This window comes from Anabrus simplex, chromosome 1 (genome assembly GCF_040414725.1).
Source record: "Anabrus simplex isolate iqAnaSimp1 chromosome 1, ASM4041472v1, whole genome shotgun sequence".
NCBI lineage: Eukaryota > Metazoa > Arthropoda > Insecta > Orthoptera > Tettigoniidae > Anabrus > Anabrus simplex.
The window spans coordinates 1,376,707,603-1,376,725,280 of record NC_090265.1 but is presented as its reverse complement, the minus strand read 5'-3'; the positions used below and the strand labels follow the sequence as shown (position 1 = coordinate 1,376,725,280).

Below are 17,678 nucleotides of genomic sequence, written 5' to 3'. Positions count from 1 at the left end.
GAAGCTAATTTGGTTATATTCTGCTACATTTATAATGTCAGTTCTTTGTTCAAATTTTCAATATAAATAAGCAATATATAGTAGAGTAAGGCCCTTTGTTACCCTATCGCAGAGATGCACGTCCCATTTGGTACTCATGATCTTATGCCAAACAGGTATGTGTGGCTCTCAATGAGACCTGTGGGTTAGTGACAGGCTGTTTAAAGTCTACTCTGGTCAACAAACTCTATCAGCTTGTAGGGATTGCATCAATGTGAAACGGCTCCAAACAAGGAGATGGAAAGAGTTGAATGAGAAAGTGCGTATCCATTACATAGCCACTTACTCTCAGCTCAGGGACTGAAGTCCAGGAACAACTTTTTATGAACATCTTGGGAACTAATTGGATCAGCCAAAAGATTACATCTATGGAAAACAACGTCTCCCAAAATCCCTGGACTGGTAGTAGTAGCTGAATGCTTATCACTTGGCTGCAAAGAGAACTGAACCTGAAAATCTTCAGTAGATTGAGATGAGGTGTGAGCAGACCCAAAGTGACCTTAGCAAAATGATCACTTGCTGTCAAGATCAAGTGTGAATGCGGGTAAGAAGCACATGCAGCAATGTCTGCTGTGCCCATTCTCCTGTACAGAAGATCAACTCTTTCAAGGCACACAGAATGCACTTGATGTAGCAAAGTTTTGGTCAAAATCTGTTTAATTTTAACTGTATATTCTAGATTTTATGAAATAATAATAATAATAATAATAATCATCATCATCATCGTCCTAGGGAGCTTGTTGTAAAGAAATAAAAGGTATTTAATGTAACTGTGTACATCACGAATGTGAAGAATAGCAGAACCTCCTATTATCACCACTGTCAAGAAGTTTGCCATCTGAAATGCCTCTGATCACAGATCATGAGAGTTTTCAATAGTAAGTAACTGAAACTAATATATAGACCAGAAGATACAAAAATAGCAGTGACATTTTTTAAGCATATATATTTATTTTTTCCTTTCCCCCTTTTTTAAAGATAGATAGAAATTCTATGTAATAATAGTAGGTTCATGTGCTTATCACATAAAGAGGGAAATCTCTCCTAGAATTGAGGAAAATTTTTAGAAATTTACTTTTCATAAATGTATTGCATAGATAGGCCTCTTATTACTTTTGTCTGCCTATTGCCATGATTGTTAACGTTTTAAGTCTATATGATCTGACACCGTGATTAGCCGGTCCCATTGATGGAAACAATTTTCACCATTAGAACGTTTGGTGACAGGTTAGGAGAGATGGTAGTATACAATTTCTAATCACTATATTGCATGCCAAAAGCCTGGATTCAATACCAAACCTCTCTGCAGTTTTCATACGGAGTGAGGGCATATGATGCTGTTGATCGTTACTGTATTCATCCATGGGATGGAAACGTTAAGCCTTGAGCAGACCACATGGTGTTACTCGACAGGGGTAGGCTATGTGCTGACACTGAGTTTCACCCTCTCCCTATCTCATTATTATTGTTATTATCGTTGTCATCATCTCACACCTAGATGCACAGGTTGCCCATGGGAATAAAATAGAAAGACCTGTACCAGGCAAGCCGAACATGTCCGTGGACAATCCTGGCACTAAAAGCCATACACTAAATAAAATTCACCCCTGCATTCACTCCTGTGGCTGTAGTCATCCCAGCTTATGATACTCTCAAAGATTCCTTTCAAGTACAGAACCTTGTGTGGTTGCATTACTTGTTCGTTTCTATACAGAGCCTTGAAAGACATTCATGGATGCAAGTTTCACATATTAGTGCTGTCTCATAAGTTTGAAAGCTAAGTTGATGTTATCAAATCAAAATCAAAATCTCTTTATTTGTAAATGAGGTGCCTACCTCAGTGGCAAGTGGTACACTAAAATACATTATTGTCAAGCACTAAATTTTAAATTAAGAAGAACATTTTTCTAGAATACAATAATATACAATTTACGTTAACAATTTTTTCTATTAAACAAACAGATCATCCTTAATAAATTTATATTGTTTACAAAATTTTACTTATAATATCTTCTATACTTACAAACATAGTTAACTCATATACAGTATGTGGAATTACTTCAAATAATACTATGCAACTGGTATAAGATTAAAATTTACATTGCATTTATTTACTTTTTTTTTTTTTTTACCCATTTTGGAACCTAAGTAGTATAACGACCTGCTGCGTCTTAACCAGAGCCCCTTTTGCCACCAGTTTTCAGAGTTCCTGAAGGGCCTTCACAGCTACCGTAGCAGTCCCAGGGCCCTCAAAGTCCCCACTGTACTTCACCCCTACAGGCAGTCCCCTTTGGCTGTCCAATCTCCATGGACTAGGGGATGGAATAATTTTTTCACACACATTTTTTTATTTACAATAGCCTGCACTGGTCAAATGCCCTCTAACATTTCATTTATTTTCCCTGTTGCTGTTTATTCTCGAATATTTGTACAGATTTTGGAAAAGGATCAAACACTACCCCTGGACAAAGTAGATAATATATTAACTTCTTGACATAATGGTTAGAAACAGACTATTGACCCACAATCCCCAAGTGCACTACAATCCTGGCTACGTTATATATTTCAGACTGGTTTGAGGACTTAGAACCAGGTACTCTCAGCATTGTGAGAAAATTTGATAATCTGTGTCATCTTGTTCCAGATCAAGGAGACTAGCAAGGTGATAATCCTTATTACACTTTTAGGAGGGTTCGCCTGGCCATCCAGATGGCAGTATAGCTATAGTTGTTGTTTAGATAATATAATGGGAGTTTATGACATAAGAAATTAGACCAGACTATTTTTGTTGAGAAGAATTCACATTTCTTCATATTTTAATTATAAATCCCTTGTATGCCATGGTTTCTACTGAGACACATTTCTCGATTATATTCAGTTTTATAATGTTTTAATAGTTTTTATGTTGCAAAATTCAAATAAACCTTTCAGATCAATGATGATGTGAATGTAATTATGTTTTTACATGCAATTGCAGGATTGTATTATTTGCTTTTTGTGTATTATAGTCATGATTGTGTGTTTTATATTTTGAGCAGGGACCCATGAAGATGCAATGTATGGCACAAAACTTGAGACAATCAGGAAAATCCACCAAGAAGGTCGCATGGCAATCTTGGACGTTGAACCACAAGCCCTCAAAGTTTTAAGAACAGCAGAATTTGCCCCATATGTAGTGTTCATTGCAGCTCCAGTTCTTCAGAATTTGGCTGATGTAAGTACTTTAAAGGATATTAAAACAATAACATTGAGAAAGGAATACAATTAAGGAATGTATACAAAGATGGATGACAATTTATTTATTTATTTATTTATTTATTTATTTATTTATTTATTTATTTATTTATTTATTTATTTATTTATTTAAATTACAACGTATAGTCATGTATCTGGGCTGTGTTAGAACTTTAGGTTTAATTAATTTTAAATTTTAATATTTTAGTAAATACTGTCTATCAGTATTTGGGGAATTTGTGTAAATATATCAAAATCATTCATTTCACTCACACTGTATTTATAATCACTTATAATTCTTTAATTTTAGTTCATCAAAGCAACAGTCTTTGACCTTCATGCAAGCTTGTCTATTGCACTAAATAGTTCACATCATTTACACTTGTTGACACAGAAAATAAGCGTCCTCTGGAAGGTATGGTTGCCCGCAACACGTACAAATGGTAAGATAGGACATGCAACAAGACCTTGTCGAGTTACGTTCCACTTTGTTGTTCTTACACGGCCACAGGACATGTCTCTTGGTCTGGGACATAATATATCCATCCAGCAGCCACATTAATCTGACAAGTCATATTATAGTTTGCTGAAGTGCCTCTGAATGTGCAGGCTCTGTCCATCAAGGCAGTAGCCATGTGTGCTAAATCGTGAATTCTGCCACGTGTCTCTGGTGTAAAGAATTCGAGTCTCAGTTGAATAAAATAATTTTGAGTTTATTTTTATTCCTACACTGAGTTATATGGCGAGTTATGTAACTTCCTTTGTTTTATCATGCCATTATTGACATTTAGTAGGCTTATTTTTGGCCCTGGAAAGGACTATTGGGTGGTCCTCTCAGTAAGGGGACCACACACTGACATTGTGTACCATCTCTTCCAGGCGTGTGGCCATGGGATCAATTAGGGCAGAAGCATACGTATTGCCATCACCAACCACCTCATTCCAGGCTGCACTGACAACATCCCAGAGAGCATTGTTCATATTTGGTGTAAGATCAGGCCAGATCTCCATCATTGTTCTCTTCATCTTGGCCCACACATTCTTGATGATATTCCTGTCTACCCCACAAGGAGGCTTGACCTGACCTTACCTGCGAAGCATTCCTGAACTAATCGGGATGTGTGGATTGGAGACAGATCCTGTTGAAATTGTATAACATTGGAGGGTTGAAGCACCCACACAGAAGGGACCATAATATTCTCTAAAATGTGCATATAATGCCTGGTGGTAACACTTTGCTCAATTCTATGCAACATTCCTATCCTGCGAGAGCTCATCTAACTCCAACACGCAACAGATACACGGCCAGAGTGCAATACTCAACCATATAACCTGGATTGTGTGAGGTGCCAAAAGGGCAAAATACAAGTACTGGCCCATCGTTTGCCGAGGAAAATGTGCTCTCATCGGAGAAATGACATTCGACCAATAACATAGCACATTGTCCTCAGCAAATGCAAGGTGGTATACCCTCTTCTTAACAGTGAGCTTTTGTTTCTTAGTCGCTTGCCAGAATTGTAATCCTGTCTCATTCAGATGTCTCAAGGCTGTCCTCATGCTGCCGGGAAATCACACAGCCTGGTGTAGCTGCATGACGTTCATGAACGGGGTCAAACAGTGATCATCCTCTTCCCGGTTCAAGACCCACTAAGAACCTGAGCCAGCACGTTGGCTTAAGTCTCCTGATTTTCAAAAACATTTTATCCAGTGTGTTGCCATACTCTGTGGGATGCCATAGCATCGTCCAGCCTCTATTGCGGTTTGATTTTCTTAGTCAACGAAAGCAACTACCCGCTCACGTATGTGAGGTCCTTGGTGTGTTATAGTTGCTGGTAGAATGACTTACCTGTATGCAATAAGCATGATGGAGGTATCCTGCAATCTAATTGCTTTGCCCACTGTTACTGCCTGTGGAGTGAAAAAATCCCAAGTTGATTTGGAAAGAAAAGGCCACCTTCCTATTCTGAACCTGAGTCCGTACCCACTGCTTCACGATCAGGCATGCGTAACACACCTATAAGTATGTCTGCAACCTTCCACCTCACACATATTTGAGGCTGTTTACAGGAAAAGGTGCTATCTAATTGCTTCCCACACTTGTAAATATTCCAGTTATGATGGTTATCTCTATATGAGTAATGTTTCATTACCCCTGAGTATCGAACTAGGAACCACAACATCATGGTTGCATGTGACAATGCTTGTCACTGTACAGTTGGACTTCAGATTTTTCAGCACGCTCACTTTTTGTGTAGGCAAGTGTACAATCAGCAGGGATATTCAAAATGACTCACAGTTTCTAGAGACCATCATAGCATACTAGTTGAACCCCGTTGTCAGCAGCCCTGAAGATGGTTTCCCATTTTCAAACTAGGCAAATGCTGGGGGGCTGTACTCTATTTAAGGCCATGGCCACTTGCCACTCCTAGCCCATTTCCTATCCCACCTATCTGTGTCAATGCAAAGTGAAGCAAATTAAAAAAGAAAAAGCACACAAGTTCGCATGTTAAAAATATTGCGGTGGGACTATTCCTGACTGCTATTCATCGGATGAGTGGAAACCATATTTTTTTACATTAGCTAACATCCATAGCCTTCCACAAAAATGTTACATTCTCAGATATCACCTTCTTAAATGACTTTTTGCATCAAGTTCAAAAACTTCATACCCACAAAAATGGAGAGTTCAGCTCTCCACCATCTCCAAGAAACTATTGCCTAAGCAGTAATTCTCTCTGATGTCAAGGCTAGGTATTTCTTTACCACATAGCCCCTTAAGAAGGAATGTGAGAGGATGGTTGGGCAAATATTTTAGGATTTTTAGACACGATCTTTTGGGTTTTTTATTTTCATCTGTAAGTGATAACCAGGAAAATGCATTGACATCAATAAATTATGACGGCCGATTTAATACTTTGTAAGTCATTTGATCTGCTTACTGCAGCCATGAGATGTGACAATGATTCATAGCAGGTAGGAGGTATGTGTAGAAATAGAAAGGAATTCGCATGTTACAGATTAAGCCAACTTGAATAGAAATACATAGTAGAATAAACAAAATGAGAGTTAAATGAGGGAAGAGGAAGCAACAGAAAATAATAACAAGGACAAATAATTAATGAAAACAAAAAAAGGACATAGACAATCACCACATCTTCATACACTTACCCACTTACCATCTTCACACCGACACACTCTCCTTATCAATCCCTGCTCTTCTACATTTGTTTCTCCTAAGCTCCCAACAAACTTGCCTCTACTTCACAGCTTCATCAGGAGGTGGGCTTCAACACTTATTGAGAGGCCATTTTGACAGATCTTTTAATCTCTTCAGTCAGTCTCCAGATCAGTGTTTTATGGGAAGAAATGTGGATAAATACAGGACAAGAAAAGAGACCAAGATAAACATGATACAGCTGGTAAATGACAGAGAACACAAAACGAACAAAATTACTCCTTTCTTACACCGACCTGTCATTGTGACAAGTGAGATGAATGGTGTATCCAGACATTTTTAGTGTTTTTGCTAGTGGTCTAATGTTACACTAATACACAAAAGATAATAATAATAATAATAATAATAATAATAATAATAATAATAATAATAATAATAATAATAATAATAATAATAATAATAATAGTAAGAAGCAGAATTGTATTAGCTTAACGTTCCACTAACTACTTTTACTGTTTTCGGAGATGCCAAGGTGCCAGAATTTAGTCCCGCAGGAGTTCTTTTACATGCCAGTAAATTTACAACAGGAGGCTGAGGTATTTGAGCACCTTCAAATATCACGGGACTGAGCCAGGATCAAACCTGCCAAGTTGGAGTCAGAAGGCCAGTGCCTCAACCGTCTGAACCACTCAGCCTAACACACACAGAAAGTTCTTGGTGATGTAAGGCTGGGAAAGGGCTAGGATTGAGAAGGTAGCACCCATGTCCTTAATTAATTTACAGCCCCCAGCATTTACCTGGTGAGAAAATAGGAACCCATGGGAGACCATCTTCAGGGTTGCTGACTGTGGGGTTCAGATTCACAAGCTCACAGCTACACGTCCTGAATTGCAGTAACGGTGATTAGGGGGCGGGAGGGGGGCAGCGGCTGCCACCCCCCCCCCCCACTCTTTGGAGAAAACACTATATATGTATTCCACATTCCATTTTAGCCGGCTAATCTAAGAATTATTAAAAAAGGCCGTTTGTACAAGTCCTGTTATCTTACGAGCTAATTCGTTCCTTTCTTTTCTTTAATCATTAACAAAATTATTAACAGAAATACACACATAAAGTCGTTCGTCCTGGCTAACTGATTTGTATAGCACCACACAGCAGTAGTGGAGACTTAGCATGTGCTGTGAGGAAGGGTAGCAGGGGTGTATATATTTTGCCAAGGTATGTTTGACCCGCTTGCCACACGCATTCTTCAGCCTGGCAGTCTCTTTAGTGTATTAATTTCTTGGTGTGTAGTCAAACAATTTAAAAAAATATTTATTGTATAAACTCGCTGTACTTCTATTTAATAGTAATACATATGTAATTATTGTTCCTTTGGTGAAAGTTTTATTGTATAGTACTGAATCAAAATATCAAAAAAATATTATTACCGCACTCTTGGTAAATTCTCAACCTTTACCTCCCTGTTGAAATTCGCTCAGAGAGCTTCAGAAAACTTACCGATTTGTAGCCTTTTTTCTTCCCAGTTTTGGTGTGCATACCCCCCACCCCCATTGTATACATACATACATACATACATACATACATACATACATACACACACACATACATACATACATACATACATACATACATACATACATTATCATTATAGACTGTTATGCCTTTCAGCGTTCAGTCTGCAAGCCTTTGAGAATTTACTAAACGTCGCCACAATCGTCGATTTGCAACTAGTGTTGTGGCCTCATTTAGTTCTATACCTCTTATCTTTAAATCGTTAGAAACCGAGTCTAACCATCGTCGTCTTGGTCTCCCTCTACTTCTCTTACCCTCCATAACAGAGTCCATTATTCTCCTAGGTAACCTATCCTCCTCCATTCGCCTCACATGACCCCACCACCAAAGCCAGTTTATGCGTACAGCTTCATCCATCGAGTTCATTCCTAAAGTAGCCTTTATCTCCTCATTCCGAGTACCCTCTTGCCATTGTTCCCACCTGTTTGTACCAACAATCATTCTTGCTACTTTCATGTCTGTTACTTCTAAATTATAAATAAGATATCCTGAGTCCACCCAGCTTTCGCTCCCGTAAAGCAAAGTTGGTCTGAAAACAGACCGATGTAAGGATAGTTTCGTCTGGGAGCTGACTTCCTTCTTACAGAATACTGTTGATCGCAACTGCGAACTCACTGCATTAGCTTTACTACACCTTGATTCAATCTCACTTACTATATTACCATCCTGGGAGAACACACAACCTAAATACTTGAAATTATTGACCTGTTCTAGCTTTGTATCACCAATCTGACATTCAATTCTGTTGAATTTCTTACCTACTGACATCAATTTAGTCTTTGAGAGGCTAATTTTCATACCATACTCATTGCACCTATTTTCAAGTTCCAAGATATTAGACTGCAGGCTTTCGGCACAGTCTGCCATTAAGACCAAGTCGTCAGCATAGGCCAAACTGCTTACTACATTTCCACCTAACTGAATCCCTCCCTGCCATTTTATACCTTTCAGCAGATGATCCATGTAAACTACGAACAGCAAAGGTGAAAGATTACAGCCTTGTCTAACCCCTGTAAGTACCCTGAACCAAGAACTCATTCTACCATCAATTCTCACTGAAGCCCAATTGTCAACATAAATGCTTTTGATTGATTTTAATAATCTACCTTTAATTCCATAGTCCCCCAGTATGGCGAACATCTTTTCCCTCGGTACCCTGTCATATGCTTTCTCTAGATCTACGAAACATAAACACAACTGCCTATTCCTCTCGTAGCATTTTTCAATTACCTGGCGCATACTGAAAATCTGCTCCTGACAGCTTCTCTGTGGTCTGAAACCACACTGGTTTTCATCCAACTTCCTCTCAACGACTGATCGCACCCTCCCTTCCAAGATGCCAGTGAATACTTTGCCTGGTATACTAATCAATGAGATACCTCGATAGTTGTTGCAATCCTTCCTGTTCCCTTGCTTAGAGATAGGTGCAATTACTGCTTTTGTCCAATCTGAAGGTACCTTACCAACACTCCACGCTAATTTTACTACTCTATGAAGCCATTTCACCCCTGCCTTCCCACTATACTTCACCATTTCAGGTCTAATTTCATCTATTCCTGCTGCCTTATGACAATTGAGTTTATTTACTATCCTTTCCACTTCCTCAAGCATAATTTCACCAACATCATTTTCCTCCTCCCCATGAGCTTGGCTGTTTGCAACACCACCATGATGATTTCCTTTTACATTGAGAAGATGTTCAAAATATTCCCTCCACCTCTCCAGTGATTCCCTGGGATCTATTATGAGTTCACCTGAATTACTCAAAACACTGTTCATTTCCTTTTTCCCTCCCTTCCTAAGATTCTTTATTACTGTCCAGAAAGGTTTCCCTGCTGCTTGACCTAGCCTTTCCAGGTTATTACCAAAATCTTCCCATGACTTCTTTTTGGATTCAACAACTATTTGTTTCGCTCTGTTTCTTTCATCTACGTACAAATCCCTGTCTGCCTCGGCCCTTGTTTGGAGCCATTTCTGATAAGCCTTCTTTTTACGTTTACAGGCTGCTCTCACTTCATCATTCCACCAAGATGTTCTCCTTTTCCCATCTTTACACACAGTTGTTCCTAGGCATTCCCTTGCTGTTTCTATTACAGCATCCCTGTATGCCACCCATTCACTTTCTATATCCTGAACCTGCTTACTGTCTACTGTTCGAAACTTCTCGCTAATCATATCCATGTACTTCTGTCTAATTTCCTAGTCCTGGAGATTTTCTACCCTTATTCGTTTGCAGACAGATTTCACTTTCTCTACCCTAGGCCTAGAGATACTTAGTTCACTACAGATCAGATAGTGGTCTGTATCATCGAAAAATCCCAGAAAAACTCGTACATTCCTAACTGATTTCCTGAATCCAAGATCTGTTAAGATATAGTCTATTATGGATCTGGTACCCCTAGCCTCCCATGTGTAGTGGTGAATAGCCTTATGCTTGAAGAATGTATTCGTAACAGCTAAACCCACACTAGCACAGAAGTCCAGCAAACGCTTCCCATTCCCATTAGCTTCCATATCTTCCCCACATTTACCAATCACACTTTCGTATCCTTCAGTTCTATTCCCAACTCTCGCATTGAAATCGCCCATGAGCACTATTCTATCCTTGCTGTTGACCCTGACCACGATGTCACTCAATGCTTCATAAAACTTGTCAACTTCATCCTCATCTGCACCCTCACATGGTGAATACACGGACACAATTCTTGTCCTAATTCCTCCCACTGACAAATCTTCCCACATCATTCGCTCATTTACGTGCCTAACAGAAACAATGTTGCGTGCAATGGTATTCCTGATAAAGAGCCCTACCCCAGACTCTGCCCTTCCCTTTCTAACACCCGTCAAGTACACTTTATAATCTCCTATCTCTTCCTCATTATCTCCCCTTACCGGAATATCACTTACTCCTAGCACATCCAGGTGCATCCTCTTTGCTGACTCAGCCAGTTCTACCTTCTTTCTTCCATAAGCCCCATTAATATTGATAGCTCCCCGTCGAATTCCATTTCGCTCGCCAAGTTGTTTCCAAGGAGTCCCTCGCCTGTCAAATGGGAGTGGGACTCCATTACTCCCATAGGTCCGAGGCTTGCTTAAAGTGTTCTGAGCTCGGTAAATTCATGAAGCAGGATGCTGCCCTACTTGCACATAGTCCAAGTGAGAATCTCTCCTCTAACGGGTTATGGACCACCGGTGAATTGTATAGTCCTAGCCGCCTGAGCACAAGGAGGGCCACGACTCAGAATATGTCCGAGATGCCCACTCCCATTCCATAGCAACTGGTATCCCGACTCTCAGGACCACTTACTAGGCCACTCAGCCGTTGCCCATGGTTCACGAACTAGGACGTGACTTCAGTAACCCACAAACTACAAACTGCATACCCGAATTAATTATTTTAACCATAGCGTTTGATTAACTCTGTCCGTATTGACTTCATTTTAATCTTACATTCAGTAAACACTTATTCCCCCTTATCAATACTTAACAATTTATTTTATTATCAACCATACATGTTTCAAGAGCCCCAAAAGCTCTCTTTTTCAGCAGCAAAAAACATCAAAATGTTTTGGACTTGTTAAAACTATAAATCTCTAATTTTACCTTGTTCACATTATTTATACAATTTAAACATCCATGACATTATTAAAATATTGACCAATTATCTAAATCTCCAAATGTGTTCCTTTAGATCACCGTCAGTCTTGACCTTGCTGCAGAGTTGTTTTGGTTTGGACCACAAGGTGAAGTGTAACAGTGCACACGATAAATTATTGGATTCCAGCTACAAATAGCTCATGTGGGATAAAATAGCTGTGGCTCGCATAGGATCAAGTCCCAGTGTTATGTATGAATAAAATAACAACCTTAACAGTGTAGATACAGAGCAGGATTAAAGAAGAGGAGAGCATTGGGAAATAAGAGCTGACAGCAATTTATAACATAAGTTGAATATGTTTATTCCTTTTATTTTTGTGTGTACACAGTTTAAGTTTAATATTGTTTTTACTTAAAGTTTGCAAATTAATGAACAATGGTGGCAAGAAAGTTATTATTTTAACTTACTGAGACATTATGTTGTCAGTGGTGTTTAATATTGGTAGTTTTCACATTCGATTGACAGAGATCTCAAAAGGACACATTTGGAGATTTAGATAACTGGTCAATATTTAAACAGTGTTATGGATGTTTAAATTGTATAAATAATGTTAATTAGGTAGAATTAATGATTTATTTATTTTTATAGATGTAACAAGTCCAGAATATTTTGATGTTTTGTACCACTGAAAGAAGAAAAAAGAGCATTTGGGGCTCTTGAAACATGTACAGTTGATAATAAAATAAAATAAATTGTTGTTAAGTATTGACAAGATGGAATATTCTATAAATGTAAGGCTTCATACCTGACTTGCTCCGTATACAGACATCTGATCTAGTTCTTAAAGTCCTATGAGTTCTCAATGATATTGATGACAGGTTAGTACTGAGGCAACTCTGCCAGGTTTAAGTTATGTCAATCTGCAGTAATTCATCCCAGTGCAAGACTGTTATTCAATGACATCAGGAAATGAAGTAACATTGTGAGGTGCACCAATCAAACATTTATCCATATATGGCAGTTTGTGAAGTGAAATACAAAAGTGTATTCTCATACCAGTCCAGTTTGTATGGTTGTTGCACTGGAGAAGAAAGTTGTTTTTGTGCTAATGAATCTGGTTTAAGAACAGATGAAGTGAGAATTACCTATATTTATGTGACATAACATGGTCATGTTAAGGTATATTTCCAAGATTACTTATGTTAAGTAGTCAGTTGCTGAGCAATGGGGTATTGGATGGTTTATATAAGCCTTTGGACTAGTCACTCGTCTCTAACACCATCTTTCCATTATTTTTGCACTTTTGTCAGTGGTTTGTTGTTTTCTCATTTTGATGCCTTTCAACTTACGGGCTATTTTAAACATGATAAATTTGTAGAACCCACCAGTGCAGTAATTTTGTATGCTTTCTGTGCTCCCACAACAGGCTTTATCAAAGTCTGTAAACCTTCATCGATGAGTTTAGAATTAAGCTATTTGGCCTTCACATTCTTATAGAGTGCATAAAGGATTGGAGGACACATTAGATGTAGTACAAAAAACAATCATATCTGATTAATAATGAAATACAGTATATTGATGAAAAACGTGGTATAAGGATGCTGTAATGGTTGGACTACAAGCTTATTTGATACAATGATGGCATCAAAGCAGGACTGGAAACACTGGCATGCTCGATTCACATGGTCCTTGTTGTGATTGGACATTAATCAAGTAATGTTGGCTTTAAGAGAATCACTTATATTGTGAGAATGTTTATTAGTCTCCTGTTGAACAACACCCTTTACGTAATAATCTAGGGAATTAGATCTGGTGAGTTAGATGACCACATGTTTGGTGTGATCTAGTCATGCAGATTGGTTGCCATCCAATCTTGTGTTGTCACAGCCTTTTGTGCAGGTGCAGAGTTTTGTTGAAATACATACGGCGCTCTCTAGCATATAGCTTCTATTCATGGCTTTATAAATGTCTCCAGCACCTCAGTGTATTCAATAGCATTCACCTGCAGGCTCTGTGGAATAAAGTGGGGTAACATGATGAGTCCTTCGATATTCACCACTCCTAAAACCATCATAATTGTGGGAAATTTGGTTTGTATAATATGGGTGATATCAGAAGGATCTGCACATAACCATCTGTATTTTCCCCGTTCATCTTTAGATGCTGGTAGAACTATCTTAACTTTTTTAAAGAGAATGCTTGCAGCCATTGTGTGCATATGTGTGCACCAACATCAACTGCTCTTTCAAATAATATGAAATTTATATTGAATGTCCTTATGCTCTGCAGTGTAGATTGCAGCCTCAGACACCTGGAGATGTCTGGCAATGGCTCTCTGAACATCCTGGGATTCTCTTTGATGATGTTCTACACCTGCTGTATGAAGTGTGGAATCATATTGTCTGAATGCTGTGATTGCTTTTTATGCTTAGCTATGTGCATCAGACCCCCACTGGAGATATCCAACTCCTGAACTTTGTGCACAAAAGACTGTTGATTTTAAAAAACCTTGCAGTCTCAACATTGCTCTTCTTTACATGTATTGCAACTATCACAGCCATTTCATCTCTTGTGTTAGCTGATAGACTGACATTGATACTTCGAAATGATAAAAGTACAGCATTTAATTTGCATGTAACTGCAGGCGTGCACAATGAAATTTCCTCAAATACCGTATGCACTCTGTACATGTGCTGTGTGGAGCAGCAATCTATGTTAGAAGTTTCTTTTAACTTAATTTTAGTTCTTCAAACACTGTGTTGTAGGCCATTTTATAGACTCCTACATTAGCTAGAATTTTAATGGATGTGGGTTATTCAGAATTTTTGTACGTGTAAGGTATTTTTATGTGGCGACATTCAAAAATTATCACATGATTGAAGTTTTATAAATACAGGTCTTGTAATTTTTTAATTTGTTTGTTTACAGTATGATGGAAGCCTAGAACGTCTTGCAAAGGAGTCGGACCTTCTACGACAAGCGTATGGCCATTTCTTTGATTTAACAATTGTGAATAATGACATCGAAGAAACTATTGCAGCATTAGAGAAAGCTATTGAAAGAGTTCATACTACCCCGCAATGGATTCCAGTCTCCTGGGTATACTGACAGAAGCTACCGCCGGGATCGACGGCTACTCTGAAATAGGACTCACTACCCAAGTTCAGCAAGATTTCTGTTATCTATGACTTTGCTCAAACAAAAAGTAATATGAAAACAGCACAAATGAGGAAAATAGTATTTGGTTATCAAGGAAATTTTGCACAATTCTTCAATGCATCTACTTGTTGTGATGTTTTGTAACGCAAGTTACAAGTAGGACTGGTGGATTTTATCCTAATTTAGTGCTCATCTCGGGGTTAATAAAAATAAATATAATAAAGTGAACACCCAATCAAATAGGATGTGAGTCTGTGATAACCTGGATAAAATAATACTAATTGTGTAGCCATGAAAACAGGCTACTTTCCATTTTTTGAAAAGCATCACACTCTTTGCATTAAGTTGAACTTTAAAAAAGTGCATAAACATTTCAGTGAATTTGGTACATTATTATGCCAATTCAAACCTCAGCCTTATAGATAAGTTATTGAAGCCTGTGGCAACCTGTACATCTTGTTCACACCTATTCTTCTAAGAAATTTGTACTTGCTGTGTACAAACTGATGAGAAGTGGTTATCTACAAGGCTGCCATAGACTACTTTGAACCTGACAAGTTATGATACAACTTTTTAAAATGCTACATAGGAAGGTTAACAGAGAAATTAATAAGAATATGTCTTAGCACATTTTTTAAGATGATGAAGCATGCACAAATTGGCTCACATGTAAGCAAGACTGGAATTGTTGCATTAAAGTTCTGGAATGATGATACTTTAAAGAAAGCACAAAGATAGATAGTGGAGGTAAAGCTGGCGTTTTACTTGTTTTTCATTTTCATATATTTTGTTTAGTTCTCTTTTCCTGTCTTTTTACTTTCTTTCTCCTTTCAATTTTATTTGAAAACTGAGTGCCCTGAATCTGTGGCGGTGAATTGAATAGGGGATGAAAGCAGATTGTTAGTTTTGAGAGTGAATTGTTATTTTCTATCTGAATTGCTTTCAAGAAGACTGCAATATTTTCAGAAGATGGAGACATGGAGATATGAACAGTTGAAGACGCTTTGAAGATCTCAACTATCTTTCTCTCTCTTTCAGTTCTGTTTCTGTCTATAATGATGGGCTGGCCCAAAGATCATGTTGCAGGTGATGGAATACATACTCCAGACTAAAATTTATTGTTGTATCAGTTACTGTTTTTATCCATATGGATTGGGCATGGGGTAATTCTTTACCATTAAATATCAACATAAATTAGAGCTGGGAAAAACTATGGATGCTATGATTCTTTTAAATACAAAGTTCATGGAATAAAGTGAATAATGCATCATCACTGATGTGGGCTGTGAGTGAATGTTTTAGATAATTAAATTGTTTTTATAAAGATGGACTGTCAGTTTAAAGAATTGATACACTAGTGATGTGCAGAATATACAAATGGGAACAGTATGTAATACCAATTTTTAGTATTATTTGGCATGAAGAAATATTAAAGGTATGAGAAATGGTGGCATATAATTGGTTTATCACTACTATGGGTTAAAAGGATACTAAAACAGAGCTTGATCTATGCATAATTTGTATGTCTTGACGACTTCCATTAACACAATAAAAAAGGGGTATTCCTATTTACTACAGTTATACTAAGTAATATAGATTAACAGGTTTTAAAAAGAGGAATTAGTTGAATATTAGGGTGAAAGTACTCACAAACTTTTTCAGTGATTTAGTCATAAAAGAAAAAAATCTGAAAGAACGAGATCTTGATAGAATTGTATGTGCACATCTATGTATGGTTATGAAATACCATTTGACAGCAGTTGCTGAATAATCAGGTTACCTGTGATTTTATACATGCTCCAGTGATGCAACTTGTTACATGCAGGCTAGCATCTAGTATTTAGTATTCACACAATGTGAGTAAATGTTTGATTTTTTTTCCATTTCATCTTTACCATTTGTCTATTTCTCTCAAGATCACTTTGACATCTTCAACTGGGATATGGCAGGAACAAATTAGGGGAAAAGTGATTGTTTCAACACAGTACTTGTGTACATTTGGTTAGTTGTGTTAAAAATGGGTGCATGAAGAAAATTGTTCAAGAAAAATAAAATTCATAGGAATTTATGCTATATAGTTACATATCAGGGGCTTGAAAGACCAAAACTGGAAATGAAAAAACTGTTTTCGGATTTGAAAGTGTGCTAACTTGATGCATGATTCTACTTAACTTGGAGAATGTTCAATGGAGTATGCTCCCCAGGAGTCCCTGTGTAGCTAACTATAATATGTTGACATATGGACTGTGTTGATTGAAATATATTTAAGGACCATACATTTTGTGAAAAGATTGCATTACTCTTTCCTGTTTCCTTCCTTCCTTCCCTCCTTTCTTATTTATTGCAGTGTCAGTTTAGAAGATTATATTGAAATGATAATGTAATGTACAGCATGTTTGCAAGAAGCAGATGAATTACAGTTGAATATCATCCCAAGAAATCTCAACAGTAGATTACATACTTCAAAGAAGATATGTAAATATTTCAGAAATGTCATTACTTCATACTTGTTTCTACCAATTTTGTAGGTAGACATATACAGCAGTTCTCTTCCTATTTTATCCAGGAGATAATGGGTTCGAACCCTACTGTCAGCAGCCTTGAAGATGGTTTTCCGTGGTTTCCCATTTTCACACCAGGCAAATGCTGAGGATTGTACTTTAATTAAAGCCATAGTCGCTTCCTTCCCACTTCTGGGACTTTCCTATCCTCTCGTTGCCATAAGACCTCTGTGTCAGTGCAATGTAAAGCAAATTCTTCTCCCTTCTTATTTTTCTTTTTCAAACACTCATGCCATGTGAATGTATTCACTGTCATGCTCATTTAAGTATGTTTCAAATTAAAATATTTTCATTCTTAAAAATGTACAGTTAAATTTTATGTGTTCAGAAAAACCTA

General features: G+C 37.7%; 1 protein-coding gene across 5 annotated transcripts in view; it reads left to right on the top strand.

The window, feature by feature from the left end:
- The window catches only part of LOC136858362 (peripheral plasma membrane protein CASK), a 429,548-nt gene extending 412,492 nt beyond the window's left edge, over window positions 1-17,056 (top strand). For all 5 annotated transcript variants that reach the window (XM_068229006.1, XM_068229001.1, XM_068229003.1 and 2 more), the window contains 2 exons: window positions 3,078-3,253; window positions 14,550-17,056. In XM_068229006.1, coding sequence (XP_068085107.1) covers window positions 3,078-3,253; window positions 14,550-14,729 — 356 coding nt within the window. In that variant the 3' untranslated portion in view covers window positions 14,730-17,056. The remainder of the gene's footprint in view (window positions 1-3,077; window positions 3,254-14,549) is intronic.
- Window positions 17,057-17,678: the final 622 nt, after the last annotated feature.